We start from the raw sequence: 21,185 nt of genomic DNA on the forward strand, positions 1-21,185 counted from the left end.
CAGATAAATCTTAATAAATGTAAAAGGATTCAAGCCATGCAAAGTTATGTTCTCTGACCACAACGGAAATAAAATAAAAATATAACAGAAAGGACTCTGAAAAATCCCCAAGTATTTGAAAACTAACATATTTTTAAAGAACGCATGGGTCAAGAAATAAACAAAAAGAAAAATCAGAAAATACTTGGAACAGAATGAAAACACATCAAAGTTTTTGGTGAAAACTAGCAGCCTAGCAGCCACTGGAGCGGACAGAACAAGTTTGGAGCTTCCAACAAGCCCTATTCTCAGAGAACTCTATGCCGTTTCTCTGGTAACTCCCACTTACAGGGCTTAACTTTATTCAACTCACTGTGTATAGCAGTTTGTTGAAAACAATCAGCAGTAACTGTTTAACATCATAGATGTCTGAAGCAATGGGGCAAAAAAACTGACATAAAACCTTACAAGGAAAAGCTGGGGAACAAGATGTCCAAGAAAGGCTTTAAAAAGCTCCAGTGTATTCCTGGGAATCTAGAAGGCTGTGTGCATGTGCAGGTCTGTCTGCATTTCCAGGAAAGACATGAGAAGGCCCCAGTGTCTCACTTCTGGCTGACCTTGAGGCTCTGTACAAGCAGGAAGTGAGGGTTATGGTAGAGTAGTAAACTGCCTGCTGAAGCATGGAAAACATGCCCCAACATGCATACAGAGCCCCTCAGCAAAAGCTGGGACACTTGTTGGTTCAAGGCTTTTAAGAAAATCTCTGTACAACCACTAGCTGACCATGAAACTAATGGAGCAGTGATTTCAGTGGCCACATATGATAAAGCATACTTTACCGAATTAGTTCAGGAAAGTCAATAAATAAATAAACAACAGCAACAATGAAAAAAAACCCTGGGATGGGCATCTGCTTTTCAGAGTTGCCACATGATGCTAACAAATTAGATAACCCAGACGAAATGGACAAATTCCTAGAAAGACACAAACTACCATAGCTGATTAAATAGAAAATCTGAATAGACTTATAATAAGTAAAGATATTGAATTAGTAATCAAAACTTTATAAAGAGAACTATATGGCTTAACTGCCAAATATTTAAAAATATCTAAAAAGTAATTAACATCAATCCTTCACCAACTCTTCCAAATGGAGAAGAGAAGAACACTTCCCAACTCATTTGGAGTCGAGTATCATCCTGATGCCAAAACCAGGCAAAGACATCCCTAAAAAAGAAAACTATAAACCAATATTCCTTATTGATATAGATGTAAAAATCACCAACAAAAGGCTAGCAAACCAATTTCAGCAACATATAAAAACAAGTATGACATGACCAAGGGGGATTTGTCTTAGGAATGCAAGGTTTGTTTAACATACGAAAATTAATTACTGTAATTTAAAAAAAAAAAAAATTTTTTTTTTAAATACACCATATTAATATAAAAAAAACATTCCGACTCATAGCGACCCTACAGGACAGAGTAGAACTGCCCCATAAAGTTTCCAAGGAGCGCCTGGCGGATTCGAACTGCCGACCCTTTGGTTAGCAGCCGTAGCACTTAAACACTACACCACCAGGGTTTCCAATATTAATATATAAAGTAAAAAAAAAAAACAAAAAAACCCATATGATCATCTGCATAGATAACAGAAAAACCATTTGAAAAAATTCAACGCCCTTAACAATAAAAACACTTAACAAATCAGTAACAGAGGAAACCTTCTCAACTGATAAAATGCATCTAAGAAAAACTTACAGCTAGCATCATACTTAATATACTTTCCCCCTAAGATCACGATGCAACATTTTACTGGAGGTTCTAGCCAGGGTCATTAGAGAAGGAAAAAAAAGGTCATCTAGGTTGAGAAGGAAGAAGTAAAACTGTATTACCAAATGTCATGCTCTCATATACAGAAAATCCTAAGGAATCTACTAAAAACACTATTAAAAACACTATTAGAGCGAATAAATTTATCAAGTTTGCATCAAGATCAATATAAAAAAATCAATTGTATTTCCATACACTAGCAATGAACAATACAAAAATAAAATTAGAAAACAATTCCATTTATAAAAACATGAAAAGAATAAAATACTTTGGATCTGAAGACTTAATACTGTTAAGATGGCAATATTCCCCAAATTGATCTATAGATTCAATGCAATCTCTATGAAAATCTCAGCTGGATTTTTTTTTTGCAGAAATTGATAAGCTGATACTAAAATTTATATAGAAATATAAGGAATTCAGTATAGCCAAAACAATCTTGATAAAGAAGAACAAACCTGGATGACTTACACTTCCTGATTTCAAAACTGAATACAAAAGCTTCAGTAATCAAGTCAATGTGGTATTTGCATAAGGATCCAAAACCAAAACCAAATCCACTGCTGTCGAGTAGATTTCAACTCATAGCGACCCTACAGGGCAGAGTATAACTGCCCCATAGAGTTTTCAAGGAGCACCTGGCAGATTCCAACTGCCGACCCATTGGTTAGCAGCTGTAGCACTTAACCACTACACCACCTGCATAAGGACAGACATACAGAAAAATAGAAGAATTGAGAGTCTAGAAATTAACTCTTGCATTTATGGTCAATGGCTTTTTGACACAGTACCAAAAAAAATTCAATACAGGAAAGAACAGTCTTTCTACAAATGGTGCTGGACCAACTGGAGATCCACGTGTGAAATATAAAGTTAGATACTTACTTCACATCATACTGAAAAAATCAACTCAAAATGATCACAGACCTAAATGTAAGAGCTAAAACTATAAAACCCTTAGTAGATAACATAGGTATAAAACTTTGTGACCTTGGATCAGGCAGTGACTTTTTAGATGTTAACACTCAAAAGAATGGCAACAAGAAACAGATAAATTAGACTCATCAAAATGAAAAACTCCTGTGCTACAAAGGGCACCATCAAGAATGTGAAAAGGCAACCCAAGAAAAGGAAGAAAATATATATCTGATATCTGGTAAGGTCTGAAAATCATATACCTGACAAACATAAAGTATCCAGAATATATAAAGAACTTACAACTCAACAATAAAAAAACAAGTAATTAAAAAATGGGCAAAGGATTGGAACTGACAGTTTTTCGTATCTCTAAATGGTGAATAAGCATATGAAAAGACGCCCAACATCATTAGCCATCAGGGAAACGCAAATCAAAACCACAGTGAAGTAGGGAGTGAGATGTATGTAAACTTATATGTGACAGACTGATTGGATTTGTAAACGTTCACTTGAAGCTTAATAAAAGTTATTAAAAAAAAAAAAAAACCACAATGAAGTATCCCTTCCTACCACTAGGATGACTATGATAAAAAATAGGGACAACAAGTATTTGTGAGGATGTAGAGAAATAGAGAAATAAGAACACTCATACCCTGCTGGTGGGAATGTAAAATGGTGCAACCACTTTGGAAAACACTCTGCAATTCCTCAAAAAATTAAACACAGAGTTACTACTTGACCCAACAATTCCACTCCTAGGTATAAAAAGAACATATAAAAAAAACAAAAGACTAATATTAAGAATATACAGAAAACTTGTACTGATCAAAAAGCACAATCTTGTTGAAAATGGGCAAAAGACATGAACAGGCATTAAATAAATAAATAAATTTTAATTAATTTATTAAATAAATAAAACAGGCATTAAATAGTGGAAGGAAATTCATAATCAAAACGAAAGTGTTCAACCTCGTTATCAGGGAAAAACAAATGAAAATCAAAATAAAATGGCATCTTATACTCATTCTATCAGCAAATATCAGGAAGTCTGACCATATTTAGTACTGGATAGATGTATATTAATCAGTTTGTTATATACACTTTGAGTGGGTGGCATAGATTAATATACTACTTTGAAAACAGTTTGGCATAATGCTGCAAAGTCTTACAACAGCATATCCCATGACCCAAGGTTCCAGCTCGTAAGTATAAACCCAAGAACACTTTAGCACATGAACACTATGAGACAAATACGAGAGTGTTCACAGCAGCTCTGTGATGATGGTCCGGACTGAAATAGCCTACATGCCCACTGACAGGAGAGTAGGCTCATCAAGTGTGGGGAAACTACAGATTGAATATTATTCAGAAGTAAACACAAATGAACTGTAGCCGTAGGCAATGTGGAAAAACCTGAGTAACATAATGCTGTGTAAGGATAGCATAATCCAGAAGACAGCATTTTTTTTTTTTATAATAGCTGTCGAGTCAATCCCAACTCATGGCGACCCGTGTATGTCAAGAGTAGAGCTGTGCTCCACAGGATTTTCAACTGCTGATTTTTCAGAAGTAGATTGCCAGGCCTTTCTTCCAAGGTGTCTCTGAAAGGACACAAACCTTCAACCCTTTGGTTAGAAGCCGAGTGTGTTAACCATTTTCACCACCCAGGGCTTACCCTTCATAAAAAGTTCACAGACAACTAAAACCAAACATGGTTTAGGCAACCGTATTTGAGCTGAATATGTGTATATGCATTAGAAAAGGGATGGGGGGAGGGGATATGAGTGAATGATTAAAAATTAAAAGGATAGAAATGAAAAGTCTAAAATTCAAGATGCTGATGACCTCTGGGGGAGGCAGGAGGATGAAATGGGAACACAGAGGTTGGTGTCAATTATTAATACTGCTTCAGCCTCCGTAAGTGTGTGGTAGGCTCACAGTATTCATTGTAAATACATGAATAAATTGGATGAGATGAAAGCAGGCCACACACAGACGAATGACACCAACCATGTGTGAACCCAAGATTACCATGAATCACAGGCTTTGCAGCTGAGGCCCACCAGAAAACCAGGTCTACCACACTCTGCAGACACAGGGGTCCTCACAACATGCCCAGTACACAACCTGAGACTGCTGTCCACAAGGACCCATTCAGACAGTGCCAGGCCCTGTGCTCCCTGACAACATCAGAAAAGAGAAGCCTCGCCCTCAAGTGGATCACAGACATGCAAAGATGCCTAGCCTACTGCCATGCATGGTCCTGAGGCAGAGAAGGCACAGGGAAGAAGTCTAGAAACTGACAAAAACTGACAGGTGGATTTAAGATGGGATAAAGGTTACATTTTAAATTAGTTGAGGAAAAGACACATTATCTACTCAATGATGCTGGGACAACTGTATAGTCTCTTGGACTATCTAAATTTAAAATAAAGTTGGATGCATATTTCACGTCCTATGTTTTTGTTGTGTGCTGTCAGGATGATTTCGATTCATAGTGACCCTATAAACCAAAAACCAAACCCGTTGCTGTCCAGTCAATTTTGACTCATAGCGACCCTACAGGGCAGAGTAGAACTGTCCCACAGGGTTTCCAAGGCTCTAAATCTTTATGGAAGTGTACTGCCACATCTTTCTCCTGCTGAGTGGCTGATGGGTTCAAACTGCCAATCTTTCAGCTAGCAACTAGGAGCTTAACGACTGTGCTACTAGGGCTCCTTGAACCTAGACAAGGCAGAGATAACTCAGGGAACAAAAGCTAACCTTGAAAAATCTTCTGGTTGGTATATGCAGGAGGTATTTGAGAAGATGCTATAAACTCTTCCTTCTAGTACAAAACCAGGTAATTCAGAATAACCCCCTTGCTGAGGATAAGGGGAAAGCTGAACAGAAACAGAGCTCAAAGAGCTAGTGCTAGTGAAGAATGACTGGGCCAGGATATAAGAAGGCAGAAATCCAGAAAGGGATGGTTTTGCCTCAGGAACATTTACTGATGAAGAAGAGGCTGAGCAGAGCTTCTAAAAGACTTGAGGGCCCAATGGAACAAAAGCAGGGGCCCAGGGCCCATGCGGATGGGGTCTCTAATAAATCTTTTGGATGGTACACCCAAAGGATGTACCCTAGTAATATAGGGATACTGGAAGTAAGCCAGCCCCTGTACCAGCGAGAGCCCAGCTTTGAGTCCCCAGGGAACCCCAGAAAACCTCGACCACTGAGCTGGATCAAGGTGACCCTGCAGTGCTGGTGCCTCAAGAAGCCGGCATTAGCAGATAAAAGTGCTCTATGGAGGAAAGGAACATTACCCTAGGCCTCAAACTATTTCTGCAGATAATTTTTCAAATACCATGTCCAGCAGACGGTCAAAGACAAATAGCACATGAAGGGATAAGACAATATGAATGAGAACCAGCAGAAACAACAGGCAATAGAAACAGATCCACAAGGGCTCCCAATACTAGAAATACCAACATCAAATTCTAAAATAACGAAGTTTACTATACTCAAGTAGATGAAAGACTAGATTGAAAATTTTGGAAGAGAACTGAAACTATAAAAAAATTGACAGCAGATTTTAAAAAGAGAGCACACTGCATCTCTTAGATGATGGGGAAAATGGAAAGAAGATATAATCAGAGAGAAAGAGAAAAAAAAAAATCACTGTTCTCTGGTTCCACAGAATCAATGAAACTTCCAACCACCAAAAAGAGGATCCCCAAAGTACTTACGAAGCAATGAAAATCAGATTTGCTCGAGACATTTTAGATGCTAAAATTCTGTGGAACAATATCTTCAAGGGTCCAGGGGGGAACTGACTTTGAACCTAGGATTTCATTACCCAACCTAATGAAAATATACTGCAACAAAATAAAAAAGGAATTTAAAAAAAAAAAAAAAAAAAAGGACACGATATAGTATGGTCATCAAAGCCCCGGACTGACCCTGTCTGATCTCAGCTCCACTCAGCTCATGCTCTGATACTTCAAGTCCTGCCATCTCAGGGCCTTTGCACTTGCTGTGCTCTGTTTGGATACTCTTTCCCAAAATACCTGCATGGCTCCTCCCTCACCTTTGCTGGGTTCTGCTCAGTCAGTCAGTGAGGGCTCTCCTGAAACCCCTTACATAACTCCCTTCAGGGGTCCATATGGCTCTGCCCTCTTTATGTTCTTCACAGCACTCATCTCACCCAGCACACTCCATCAGTTCACTCATCTGTTTAGTCTGCAGATCTACGGAGGCAGGGACTCACTTTGCCTTGCTCAATGAGGCCTGCCCTGTGCCACAGCAGAGGCCCCATCCATATTTGCTGAATGAGTGAGTGAAGCAGTGGAGTTAACTCTTGGATCCATATCTTACCCACCTTTACCAGGCTGCTCCTTCCCCAGGTCACTCACTGGCATCCAGGCAGCTGTACAAGCCAAACAGCTCTGGAGGTGACCATGTGCTCATTATTCTCTTTTCCTCACCTACTCTTCATCCAACCAACTGCTGTTGGTTCTGCCTCCTAAAAACATTCTGAATCTCCTCTCGTCTCTCATCAGCCAGCACACTGATGCAAGAAACCTTCGTTTATTTCTGGGGCTTTTGCAAAACTCGCCCTGACTGCTTTCCCATGTCAGGTAATGTCATCCCTGTGGAAGCTCCTCCACTGGCTCCCGCTGCCTAGATTAAAGCTCCCACTCCTCACAAGGGCTCCATGATCTGCCTCTGCTCATCTCTCCTGCCCCATCTCACCCCACCTTCTCTTTTGGCCACTATGCTGCAGCACGGTGGCCTCAAACATACCAGCCTCTTTGTACTTGCTGTTCCCAGGAAGTTAACCAGTAAGTTCTCCCCCCACAGGTCTCTGCAGAGCTGGCTCATTCTCATCTTAAACACCCTCTTCTGAGCTCTTCCCTGACCACTCTTTCCAGTCACGCTTGTCTTATTAACCTGCTTATTTGCTTCTTAGCATCAATTCAGTCTGTAAGTATCTGGTTGACCTAAATTGTTTACTGCTTTATGTGTACCTCTCTACCAAACTACCAGCTCCACAATGGGGAGGGAAGGCTCTTCCATCATCACTGCTAAATTCACAGCCCCTCATATGGGCAGGCATTCCTCAGTGCACTAACTGAATGCTCCAAAGGGCCCAGCACCTGCCTGGCGTGGAGCTCCAGCCCTTATCCTACACTGATTCTGGGGCCCAAGGCAGTGTGCTACAGAAGTTTGGTGGGGAAGAACTGTGAAGCACTTTGGCTTATTTTATAAATCTCCACCTTCACTTCTCAGGCGAGAATTCTTGCGGCAAGAAGGAAACAAGCACCTACCACTACTGTTGACTCCCACTGGCTTCCAGTGGAGTAGTGAACCGGACCCAGTAAGTCCTTGCATATTTCTCGGAGTCGGTATTCAAACCCTAATTACAGAAAAAACAAAAAACAAAACAAAACAGAAAACAGGAATACATTACAAAAAGAAATAAAAAAATCAAGAATATGCTAAGTTTGTTGTGCATATCAAAACAGAATGAACAAATGCTTATTTTATCGCACTGGGCAAAAACACCTCTTGCGTGTCTCTCAGTTTGGGGCACTGAGACCTATAATCACAGACTCTCACTCACTCGCTCACTCACCCACTCTCTGGACAAGCACTTGCTGAGCTGCAAGCCGGCACCACCTCTGTGTGCTGGGCTTAAGGAAAAAGCAAGACACGGCCAGTTCTGTAAGAAACTCCCCAAGGTGATGGGAAAACATGGGGAATTGTTAAAGGAGGGGAGTGGGCTGGTCTGATCTGCTTCAGAGAAGACATCTTGGCAGCTGGTGTGAACACATGATTGGAAGGGTCAGGAGGCCAGCCCTCAGGAGGTATGAGATGGTGAGAGCATGAACTTAGAGGAAGCGGGGACTGAGCTGAGGAGATGGAAGAAGCAGGCACAGGCCTGTCAACTCAAGGGTCATGGGCACAGTCAGATGGGCTGCCAGAAGTGTTGGCTGCAGAATCTGGAGGGTCTGTCACACTTGGGGCCAGCTGAAGCCATAGGGAATACATGAAATCACTCAAAGATAAGGGTGTAGAATAAAACAGATGAAGCTGGACTCCTAGGAGTTTTGGACTTGAATGAGGTCTTTCCTAATACTTGGCTACTCCTTTTACAGCTGAGAAAACAAGGGACAGATGAAGTAAGTGACTGGTGTGTGTGGAAGATGGAATAAAGTAAAGCAAACGGGAGATGTGATCCCACAAATGGGTGGTGGGGCCAGGAGGAGGCAACGACTTCAAAAACGGCATCACAGTGAGTCCTGACTAACACTCAGGACGAAGCAAACCAGAGAGCAATGAGAAGAGGTTTCCCAAAGAGGGTGGGGGTACAAGACCCAAGACATGACTGGAGAACCCCAGGAAAGCCAGAATGGTGTGAGGGCTTGGGAAGACTCAGTATTCAGAAAAGTTAGCGACCATATCTACTGGGCATAAGAGTGAACATCAAACTCACTGGAGTTCCTCTGCAGAGAAGAGCAGCTTCAGGTTTATCAGTCATGACTGTTGTGAACATGAACATATTTATATAATCTGAGGCCAATATGACATGTTAATCCTAGGAGTTACATTTATAGGGTTTGTCATGTTTCCCTCTGTCTTTTCTGTACTTAAACATAAGAGGGAAGATGATGGGAATAGAAAACCAAAAAGTCCAGGAGAAAAAGGCGGCTCTGCAGCCAGGCTAAGAAGAGTGGGCCTGGCCTGGGGCTGTGAGGTGACATAGGGCAAATGTGAGGAGGGCTGTCCCCACACCATAGCCCCTGGAGGCCGAGTGCAGGCAGGAATAGGGGTTGGTAAAGCACACTTGACTAGCCGAAAGGCTGATGGAGTCATTTCAAGAACAGTATATCCACCTCTTCCAACACACCTTGCTTTTCCACTGACCAACAGGGAAAGATGGGGGGATGCCAGCAAGGGGGCAGCCCAGGTGCTCTGAGAGCCCTGGAAGGAAAGCCTGGGTTGGAGGGCTGGGGAGGCAGATGGACGGCAGGAAGGCCCTTCCGGGCAGGAGGGGCTGGGAGAAGGGAAATGCAGGCCCACTGGAAGCTGCCAGAAGTTGCCCTCCCCAGGTGATGGGCTTTCCAAGGCTGTGATGAAGAGCGGGAGTCAGAACCTCGTCTCTGCTCCTCCAGAGAAAATCTTCCCACGCATTCCTCCTGGCCTCCTCCCTCTCAATCCTTCTGGTCCGATGAAGAGACATCCTCAGGACCTTCTCTGCTCAGGGCCTCAGAGCCTGTGATGGGCTGGACTGGCTATACTACCCTGGCCACAGCTCAGGCTGGAGGGGCCCAGCTAGCTTGAGAGGGTAGCAGGCAGCCAGGGCCTCGGGGGTGACTGCGGAGGACCATGAGGAATGAGGGTGTAGGGAGCCCTGCTCTACCGCACCTTTTCCCTGATTCAGGGGCTTAAAGAGGGTGGGCCATGTAGAGATGGATCAAGCCAGGCCTGGGAGGATCCTCACCTTCATTCACGAGGTACCGTGCATAGATGAGGAGCCAATGGCGGTACTCATGGCTGGACTGCAGACTGAGTGCTGCTGCAACCTGGTTCTCCAGGTAGGCCAAGGTAGTCTCCTGCTGTACCACGTGAGGCATGGAGAAAAGCCGGGCAGCCTGCCTTCCTGAACTGCAGAGACCAACAGAGCATATATGGGGGGGCAGTGGGCACTGCCTAGGGGCAGAAGGCTGCCACCACGTGCCCCAGGGCACCAGCAAGCAGCTGGCAGAGAGGGCAGGTGCCAGTGCTGCTGAGGGCTGCCGAGGCCTCCCCTGAGGCCCACCAGCCAGTGTGCTGACTCCACATTGGCCTGTCTGCTCCCTGTCCCAGCCATGGGCCTTCTGGCCACTTTGGCATCCCAGGAACATCCCAACCTGACTGCCCCAGGTCAGCTGCAGCACACTAGGTGGGGCCCCTGAGATAGGGTCAGCAGCTCAGCTCCCTCTAAAACACCAACTGCCATGGGTCCCTTTGACCCGAGCCCCCACCCTGTGCCCCACTCTCCCGAACTACTGCCCAACACGGGCATCCATGTCCCATAGCACCCTGGGACCATTTGGGCCACTATTACAGGGCCTGTATCTCAATGCTCCTGAGATATTAGCCAATGTGGGCCCACAACCCTCAGCACCTTGCCTGCCCAGCCTAGCCTGCCTGTGGGCACAGGGGATGGGCAATAAGACCAGGCCAGGTAGGGCTGTGTTTGTGCTGACCCAGGCACTTCCTGGGGCAGGGCTGCCAACAGTGGCCACGCTACTCAGGTCACGTACTTGGAGGTGCGGCCCTGGATGATGGCTAACGGTCCTGAGCACAGCATGGCATCTTGGGACGGCAAGCTGTTCCTGAAGTCCGCACACTGGGCCAATGAGTCCTGCTTGTCAGAAACCAGGTTCCTGGGAAGGCAGAGAGAGGAATAGAGCTCAGAAAAATCAGGAGGCCTAATGGGGGAGGCTGGCAATGAAGCCATGGCAGAGCAAGCATCCCCCCTGCCCATGCCAGAAAGCTAGCTCAGGCTGAGTGTCACTGTATGGTAGACAGATGCCCATCAGTGACAGGTTTCGTAGTGATGGGGCTGGTAAGTTACTGTCTTAAAGGGAAAATTAATGACAATTAGGGTCACTGATAGGGTTCTCAGGGTGAACATTTCGGCTTCATGGTCTCAGTTCCTGATGACCAAGGGTGCCCTCTGTGTGTGTGGAACATCCACCCCAACAGGGGCCCACATCAACCAGACCTCTGCCAGCTGCCAAGGAGCACCAGGCCTCTCATCTTCCTGTGCCTCTGCAATGGCCCCAGACAGTCAGTTCTTGTTCCCTCTCTGGACCCTTCACATCTTTGTTAGGGAAAGGTCTTTATACCCTTTTTAAAAGTTGGGTACCTTGGTAAACTCTCTTCATATACAAAGATATCAACAAAGATTCTATACTTCTCTTCTTAATCAGCTTTCTTGCATTATTAATTACATGTAATATACAATGTTTTGCAATTTAGGGGAAAGAGTACTAGACAGTACTTAGTAAAGTTTGTTTTTGTTTCTATTTTTTTAGCTCAAGAAAGAAATATCAGTGTGAGCATATAATTGTGCTTAGAACTCTTAACAGAAAAGGGGATAGAAGGATCAAAGGTGCAGGCAGAAGGAAAGAATTTCTTGGAGTGGCTGGTACACAGTTTACATACTTCGTACATCTCATTAAGATTTTTGATGTATAAAGAGATTGTACAGATCTAGAAAAGAGCTCCAAGTTCCATAATGAACAGGGGAAAAGTACAGATTCTCCACATGGGGCGGGGGTCAACGTACAAACTTACTAACTGACAGAGTGAGCAAGAAGTACTACCTTGCACCTATTAAGCTAACAGAAATCAACTAGTGTGAAGTCAGCTCCCCTCTGCTGGTGATGGCCATGGAGTTTGGTCTGAAAATATGTATCAAGAACCATAAAAATGTTCACATGCCTATTCCAAAATCAGTGGCCCCAGGACACGATGCACAAGGAGGAAAGTGCCCTTTGTGCACATGCTCTGAGGGCAGAGAGGCCAGGGGCTGGCAGCCTCATGGGGACTGTGGGGCATGTCCAGATAGGTTTGAGCTCCATCTTCTCCAGCAGACAGAGCCAAGCAGGGGCCCAGTGCTCAGGAGACATGGAAGCAGGGTGAGGTTGGCCGACCATCAGGAGCAGGGCCTTTGCTCACTGCTCTGGGTCCAGGGCACACTGCCACTCTTCCAAGGCGCACCACCGGGGGGACAGCTTGCTTACCATGTAGAAAGAGACGGATTAAAGCAATATGCTTTCCCATCAGACAGGTTCATCACTGGGATTCCATGCTGTGTCAGCAAGATTTGTGACACCGTCATATCACTTCCTGGGGGACAGCAGAGGAGTGAGTTCCAGGTGTGCCCTGACCAGACCAAGTCTTTGCACATGCACCAAAAGAGAAATTCAAACCACATTTCCCTCGGTCCCAGCAACAGGCTCCTTAACGCTGACTCTGGAACTAGGGAACTGCTCCTCTATGATTTATGTGTGCCATCCTCACCTCCACCCACCTCTCAAAAAAAAAAAAGAAAGGTCCGTTCAAATGTGCCCCAGGAGACACAGTGTCTCCCCCTGCCACGTGAGGTTCCATCTGCCTCCTGAGAGCCTCTGCCCTCCCATGTCAGAACTGGGACTTGGGCTGCCCTGCCCAGGCTCCTACCCTAGTGGACCAGGGTCAGCCCACTCCCCAGGTTACCTGCCAAGATGGAGTGTAAAGACTCTTCTTTCACCACCACCACCTGTTTGTGAACATCCCTGAGGGGAGACAGGAAACACCTTACTCTCTAACCTTAGCAAATGCATCAGGGTGCTGAGGCTACCATCCATCCCACTGCCACCCGCATGTCCCTATGCAGTTCTAGGTGCAGGCTCCCAGCGGCTTCTGCTTGCTGTGCACCAACATGCTCCCTCTGCAGACATCTACAGCAGAGGGCCCAGGCAACAGAGCTCCCAGGTCCCCACCTCTGCCAGCACTGCCCACATACTTTGGAAGAAGACAGGCCACAGCAGCCACCCCAGAATGGTGGCCACACTCTTCCAGGCCACACTCTTCCAGCTGAGAGCCTGCTTCTGAGGAACCCCACACGAGGCCCCCTGCCGTATTCACTTAGACACTATGATCTGTCACGACATCTGCTCTTGTCTCCTGCGCGGCATGAGGTTGCCTCACTTCCTCTGGCGCCCCTCCTCCATCCCTCACCTAGCACGGGGGCCAACACAGGGGTGTCTCTGATTTCTCAGGGCCTCCTGCTGAGAGGAGTGCTAAGCTCCACCAAGCCGGCAGGGCCCAGAGGGCATGTCAGCTGGGCTCCCTGCAATGAGAAGGCTTAAGCAGGTGGGACCTGCAGCCTTCCTGCCCCACCTGGACTCTACCCCATGCTGTGCTTGCCCTCTCACCAGACAGACAGTGTGGCTGCAGCCGTGAGCGCCATGACGTAGGGGCCCGTGCAGTGCAAAGTAGAGATTGGGGACGGCAGGAGGATAGGAGGAAGGAGCCGGCGGCCACAGGTAGAGAACACTGACAGCATCCTCTTTTCACAGGCAACACACACTATGTCACTGCAAAGGCAGAGGAGAAACAGGTGTCACTGGGGTTCTGGGAGCTGTGGCAAAGGCAGCAGACCCGATACAGGCAGAGCCTTCACTGACCAGGCTTTGCCTGTGCCCAACAGGAGATGTCCTGTTTGCAACACCGCCTTCCCCTGAGCAGGTTTGGCCCGAGGGAAAGGACAGGAGAGGGCCTACCATGAGGACAGAGGCTGTTGAGGACTGGGCACGGCAGGGCTGACAGGAGCTTAACTGAAAGAGACCACGGTCGTCTCCTGTCCACGGGTGTTGCTCAAGCTTTTCTGAGATCACATTAGCACTGACCTAGGGTGTGTGTGCCTTGGAAGACTACTGAACCTGACATTTACCCAGGAAGTGTGCCTCGACTGACAGATGAGGCACACAGAGCACCCACAGGACAGTCTCCAGCCTACAACTAGCCAGACAAGTCTTGAGAAGGTCTCTGCCAAGATAGGCTGAGAAAGTGCTAGAATGACTGGGCACATCTCCGACTGGCTGAGCACTCAGGAGAACTTTATAGCCTAGGATGGGAGAGGTGTGCTGCTCCCTGAGGAAGGAGTGCTTCGTGTGAGACTGTATGTTTAGACACTGCTGAATGTCTCTCTCTGAGCAACCATAAGCCCTTTGGATGTGCCTCAGCACAAGCAGACTGCTGCCTTCCCAGTGAGAACCACAGGGTGAGACCAGAATCTCAGACCTTGGGAAGCTGGGGCATGTGAGCAGCACAGCCCAGCGAAACCCTGGTCCCAGCAGACCACCCAGAGCCCTCCTTAATGCCACTTTGATTCTGCTCAGCTAGTACCTGTGGTCTGCATGGAGACCCTCCCCTGCCGCAGGTTCACAGCAAGAAGGTCTTGTAAGAGGCTCTGCCAAATGCCTATCCCAGAGACACTGTGGTTATCGGGCCTCTGAAAAGGGAGAGGCAAGTGGAAAGTTTTTGTTTACGAATGTCTATTTTGAGAATATGAGTGACAGAAAGCTTTTAGCAGGACCTGGCAGCAGGGAGTTCTCTGAGGTGATGTGACTGAATTCAGTCTGCTCATCTCTAAGGGTCAGAGCCTTCCTTGAGCCAGCCCACAGCAAAGGAAGCCACTACTCTGGGGCTGCAGCTTCAGGGAGTAGGTCTGCAGGCTCGCTGGGCCAGGCAGGACTGTGCAAGAGGAGGGTTCCAGGTCTTCAGGCTGGCTGCCCCTCCCAGCAGCTGCTGCGTCACCATACAAAAGGCCAAGCTGGCATCCCTTACACCCAGCTGGTGCGCACCACCTGCCCTGGGACCAGGGACAGAGCGGGGGCCACGGCAGCACCCAACATACAGGCCTCTCTGCCCTTTACAAGCCTGCTAACCCTAAGGGGTAAGGTGAGGGAGGAACAGAATGGAGGGTTTCTTCGAACAGAATGGAGGGTTTCTTCTAGGCCTAACACCACAAACTTGCTGAGGGCCATGGGAATCCTGACCTAGGAGATAAGGCCAAGTGTTTGTGTACACTTGTAAAAGCATCTTACATGTAAAGCCATGATAAATGATAAGGGGACTAATCAAAATAAATGTTCATTTAAGCCAATCACCTCTCTAAAACCCTTGTAAGAGTACATGGTCCTTAACCACAGGCCAGGTGTCTACCTAGGAAGTAAAGCAAATGGTGGACACTTTCTCCAGATAAAAGCAGCTGCAGGGCAGAGCTGCATGCAGCCCCAGGGGGCTCATGGCCCCAAAGCCCACAGGAAGACACTGGACTACTAACCTCTCTGAAGCTAGGTCTCCCCTCAAAGTACCGTTGGGGAAAGACTGGGCTGGAGGTTTAGGGGCAGTCAGAAACCCTCCCAACTTCCTTGGATAAATATCTAAGGTGAGAGAGGTAAGCAGAGCTCAGCCTAGAACCCAAGTCTTTAGGAATCTGGTACAGACACAAGAATCAGATGACCTGGGTTCAAATCCTGGTTTCGGTGACCCTCTATACCTCAGTTTCCCCATCTGTAACCTGGGGATAATAATGCCAACTTGGTTGGACACTGGGCTGGGACTGGGATGACAAATCCACAAGCAGGGCCCAGAGTACAGCCAGTGTGAGCTCTCCACAGGGGCTGGAGCGTGAGAGGCAGTGCACCTCCTCCCAGAGAGGGTCATGTCCCGGGACAGCAATAGTGTCACACAGCACAGCATATAAAAAAGGCCATGATGGACTAAGGCCCCTCTGCCCTTACCAGCTTCCGGCAGCAGTGAGGATCCGGCTGGTGAGCACCGTCTCCCACTCCTTCCCTTCCCGGTTACATTTCAAACGGCTCAGCTTCACACCCCCGACAGCTGTCACTTCATTCTCCACCTCAATATACATGGAGGGGTCAGAGCTCACCTGGAGGGAGGAAAGTGAACACCAAGTCCTTCTAAGCAGCAGTTAACCCACTTGGACACTGACCTGGAGCCAGATCCTAAGGCAGGTGGAAGACAGAGGGAGGCACACGGAGCTGGCTGGCCAACAGAGGAGGGGGATGAGCAGGGGGCAGTAACAAGGCTGGACAGGAAGTTCAGAGGGCTGGATGTGTGGCTCCCAAGGGCAGGGAAACTGCTGGAAGCTGGTTTCTGCCTTCTCATGCATGTGGCTGAAGAGCCAGAGAATCAGCACCAGAGCTCCAAGACCCCAAAAGTCTCTTAATCCAATCATCTCAGACTCAGAGAAGGTAAATGACTTGCTCAAGATCACATAGCAAGTGAGTACTATTACCAGCCAGAGACAGAACTGGGAGTGAGACCTGAGTTTCCTGCCTCCAAGTCTACGGATTGCTCCTTCAAAGACTGCAGTGAGAAGGTTCCTATCACTCAAAGCATTTGGCAAAAAAGAGTCGTGGCAGCTGTGAGCTTAAGAGCACATATGAGCACTGCTGACCACTATGGCACCCCCACTTCTGATCACGTCAGCAACAAGAAGAAATCACGTGGGTTCCTAGCCTTTGGCCCCATCCATTTCACAGCTCTGCACCATGGTCCAGAAGGACCTGTGGCTGGGAAGGGCCAACACTTGCCCTCTGGTGCCCTTTGAGTACTGGCCTGGGCCTGGATTAGTGTGTGGATGCTAGTGATCATTACTCTGGAGGCCTGAGCCACAGGACAGGGAACTGACCTGCACAGGAGTTCAAGAAGGTTTCCTCAGGACCTGACACCTGAGCTGAGGTATGAAGAGTATGTAGAGAGGTGACAGTATGTGCAACGACACTGTAGCAGGAGGCCTGGGTGCTGGTGTTTGACCGAGCGACCAAAGAGTCTCTGGTTATAAAGGCTATTTCCTCTAGAACTGTTTGGACAAGCACATGCTTACACTGTTTGGATAAGCACTTGCTTACACGCTTCCATCCCAAAGGCTCAAGTAGCCCTGATGGTGCCTCTTTGTTAGGCTCTGAGAAGTAGATGAGGCCACAAGACAGCCAGGAAAGCAGACCATTACCCCACAGCCCAACAGGCACCGAGTTTGAGGCTACCCCCAGGGACAACGTGGACATCAGAGGAGGCTTCCATAAGAAGAGGCACTTGAGTCTTGAAAGACAACAGGAATTGGCCATCTAGAAAAAGCAATGGGGAGGGCAGCCCTGCAGTTAGGACTACAGGGGCAAATCCACAGGGGAGAATGAGGCACTGGGGAGGGGGCGAGCAGGGGACTTCTGGGGAAGAGACTAGCGATCCTGGTAATACTTGGTGGTTATCCAGATCAGTTACTACTTACTCCAGAAGGTAATGGAGAGTCATTGGAAAAGAGTACCCCAGGCAGTGACAGGATTTGGTTTATACAGGGAAAAGAGAGAATGCGTGTATGTGTGCCTGAGACAGAACATGCAGAGACCCCACTGCTCACCTGGAGGGTGAATGCTCTCTGCGGGCCTGGAATCGGCAGCTTCAGTGCAAGTGCTGGTGCAGACAAACACAAGGTGTCCTTCTCTGCAGTCAGGGAAGCTGGAGACTGGAAGAGCCAGAAATGCTCCTGAGCCCCACCCCAACGCTACAGGGGTAGCATTAGGTAAAGGTAAGTCACCCAGAGGTGAGGCTGGGCCTGTTACCAGCATACTTTCACATGCTCTGAGGAAGAAAATACAGATGAATGCTACAGTGATCCCTGCTGTACAGATGAGGAAGCTGAAGCCAGGAATCTGTGCAAGGTCTCTAGACAGGCCCATAGCAGGGCTGAGGGGGAGCGTGTCTAGCCAGCTGCTTCCCAAGGCATCCGCCCTGATGAAACATACCCACAAACCGTCCTCTCTTGCTCTGGGCACACTCAAGCTCAAGTACTGAGCCTGGGGGATCAGGGGTAAGAAGGTAGGGACATGCCCACTGGCCTGAGGCTGCCAGCCTCACCTGGACAGACAGAGACACAGGCATGAGACGGGAGTCCTTTCGAGGCCGCCCTTTCTTCTTTTTCTCTACTGTCTCTGCCTCAAGCTCAAGCTTTCGCTTGGACAGTGAAGAAGGCTTGGTCACAGGGACCTTTTCATCGCTGTCACTGCTGCTCTCCAGGAGGTCCCGGGGCCTGATTTCTTTCACCAGGTTTTGCTCTTTCAACCTGCACAAACATAGACACTCATAGGTCTTTCCATACAGCTACTGATTTTATAATAGTTAAAAAAAAAAAATCTATACTCATCCCAAAACAAGAGCCCCTGGGTGGCGCAAACAGTTAAGTGCTCAACTACTAACCCAAAGGTTGGTGGTTCGAACCTCATCCAGAGACACCTCAGAAGACAAGCCTTGTGATCTACTTCCAAAAGGTCACAGCCTTGAAAACCCTATGGAGCAGGCCTACTGTGCACACATAGGGTGGTCTCCATGAGTTGGAACAATTCAATGGCAACTAACAACAACATCTCAAATGTTGATAAACAAAAGTAGAGGAGGACTTTTGGTTTCCTTCCAACATGTAATGATCTTGGAAGTTGTCACTTCTGTCCTTATAACAAGAAAAAGCTGAAAAACTGAAAATCAGCAACTCTTCTGAGACCCATCAGAGGATTGACATTACAAGTCAAACCATAGCCCCGAAAACTGAAGACTACAGAGTCACAGCTCATCTGGACCAGAAGCTCGCTGGTAACTGGCAGGGACACTTAAACAATAACTGAGGAATTGCTGGAGACTGTGTGTGGACTAGCTTCAGGGTTAAAACTCCTAGGGGGCCCAATTTATGAGTCCCCACACTTTCATTAGTTTTACCTCCAGGAGCCCTACCAGGTTCTCCCCAGTGATGATCAAAAAAATTCCAGTGGGGGAGGGGAAAACAAACAATTTTGAATTATACTCAGAATTCTGCTCTCCATAGCAAAGGCCTGCCCTCAAGGGATATCAGAGCCTTAGCTGACCTGGGGAAAGGTCAATTAGCCAACTTCAGGCCCTCTAGCCTTCCTGGCTCACATGAGAGGAGAAAAAAAAGACTAAGAAACTCTTCTGAAAGTCACAGTTCAGGGACTCTGGCACACCAAAAAGCAGAGATTTAATCATGAGATTATATAAGGCTCACTATCCCCAGTCCCTCACAACCACATCAACTGGGCTCCAGTGTAATAACAATGAATTACAACTCAGATAACTGCAAGACATGGACTCTACTTAAGAAGAAGTTTCTAGGGAAACTCAAAAGATAATAGAAGGGACAAAAACAAGGACACTAGGGGAAATTTAGGCCTCTGACACTGAAAGTTATAGCAAAGAGCAAACACAGCCTAACTCCTAGTTAAATAAACATAAAAGCTCACACTAAAGGCCTATTTATCTCAACTCCTATTACTAAATACATCATGTCTGGCTGTCAACAAAAAATTACAAGGCATGCTAAAAGACAACAAACAAAAAAACAAGAGTCTGAAAAGACAAAGCAAGCATCAGAACTAGACTCAGATATGGCAGAGCTTTTGCAATTATGACGCCAGGAATTTAAAGTAACTACGATTAATATGGAAACACTGGTGGAGTAGTGGTTAAGACCTACGGCTGCTAACCAAAAGGTCGGCAGTTTGAATCTATCAGGCGCTCCTTGGAAACTCCATGGGGCAGTTCTACTTTGTCCTATAGGGTCGCTATGAGTTGGAATTGACTCGAAGGCAACAGGTTTGGTTTTTTTTTTTCTTTTATGATTAATATGCCAAGAGCCCTAATGGAAAAAGTGGACAAGTAAGAACAGATGGGTAATGGTAAGCAGAGAGATAGAAATGCTAAGAAAGAATAAAAAAGAAATGCTAGAAATCAAAAACACTGTAACAAAAATGAAAAATGCCTCTGATGAACTCATCAGACTAGGAACAGCCAAGGAGAGTCTCAGTGAGCTTGAAGATATGTCAGAAGGATCTCTCCAAACTGAAATGCAGAGAAGAATCAAAATATATGAAATCAAAAACAAAAAAAAGGAATAGAATATCCAAGCACTGTAGGACAATTATGAAAGATATAAAATATGCATAACAGAAACACCAGAAGGAGAACGAGAGAAAGGGGCAGCAAAAATATTTGAAACAATAATGTCTGAATATTTTTGAAAACCAGTCACAGATCCAGGAAGCTTAGACAACATCAATAAGGATAAATACCAGAAAGTCTACACTTATGCATATCATATTCAAACTGCAAAAAGACAAAGACAAACAGGCCAGGGTGGAGGGAAGGGGGGAACTACCTTATCTATAAGGGAGCAAGGATAAAATTACATCAGACTTCTCTTCAGAAATTATGCAAGCAAGAGTGTGCAGTGAAATATTTAGTGGGGGGAGTGGGGAATCAACCACCAACTAGAATTCTGTAACTAATGGAATTAATTATGCTTCAAAAGTGAAGGAGAAATACTTTCTCAGATTTAAAAAAAAAAAATTTTTTTTGCCAGCAGACCTGCCTTTCAAGAAATGTTAAGTTCTTCAGAGAAGGAAAATGATATAGGTCAGACACTCAGTTCTACATAAAGAAAGGAAGACTGTTAAAGAAGAAGGAATAAAGATAAAATAAAATCTCTTTTTCTTATCCTTAACTAATATAATAAATGTTTGTTCAAAATAATAGTAGCAACAATATATTAGATGATTATAGTCTATGGATAAGTGAAATAAATGACAGTCATGTTATAATGGATAATCTGTATATACATTAAATGGTGTAGTGTTCTTTGAAAATGGACTTAGATTAGCTGCAAATGCATACTGCAAACTCCAGGGCAACAACAAATACATTTAAAAAAAAAGTATAATTGATATGTTAAGAGAGGAGAGACAACGGAAACATAAAATGCTCAATTAAAACCAAAGAAGGCAGAAAGAGAATGGAAGATCAAAAAACAACAACAACAAAAGAATAAGTGCAATGAATAGAAAACA

General features: G+C 46.0%; 1 protein-coding gene across 4 annotated transcripts in view; it reads right to left on the reverse strand.

Annotated features, from left to right (window-relative positions):
• Positions 1-21,185, reverse strand: part of LOC100669322 (protein HIRA) — a 109,516-nt gene that overhangs the window by 9,167 nt on the left and 79,164 nt on the right. For 3 of the 4 annotated variants that reach the window (XM_010598778.3, XM_010598783.3, XM_010598780.3), the window contains 8 exons: positions 18,193-18,397; positions 17,696-17,800; positions 16,056-16,204; positions 13,683-13,844; positions 12,982-13,040; positions 12,507-12,612; positions 11,019-11,141; positions 10,214-10,377 (listed from right to left, as the gene is read on the reverse strand). In XM_010598778.3, coding sequence (XP_010597080.2) covers positions 10,214-10,377; positions 11,019-11,141; positions 12,507-12,612; positions 12,982-13,040; positions 13,683-13,844; positions 16,056-16,204; positions 17,696-17,800; positions 18,193-18,397 — 1,073 coding nt within the window. Of the gene's footprint in view, positions 1-8,036; positions 8,126-10,213; positions 10,378-11,018; positions 11,142-12,506; positions 12,613-12,981; positions 13,041-13,682; positions 13,845-16,055; positions 16,205-17,695; positions 17,801-18,192; positions 18,398-21,185 lie in introns of all 4 variants that reach the window. The other variant, XM_010598781.2, reaches the window with a different exon arrangement.

Source organism: Loxodonta africana, chromosome 19 (genome assembly GCF_030014295.1).
Source record: "Loxodonta africana isolate mLoxAfr1 chromosome 19, mLoxAfr1.hap2, whole genome shotgun sequence".
NCBI classification, from domain to species: domain Eukaryota; kingdom Metazoa; phylum Chordata; class Mammalia; order Proboscidea; family Elephantidae; genus Loxodonta; species Loxodonta africana.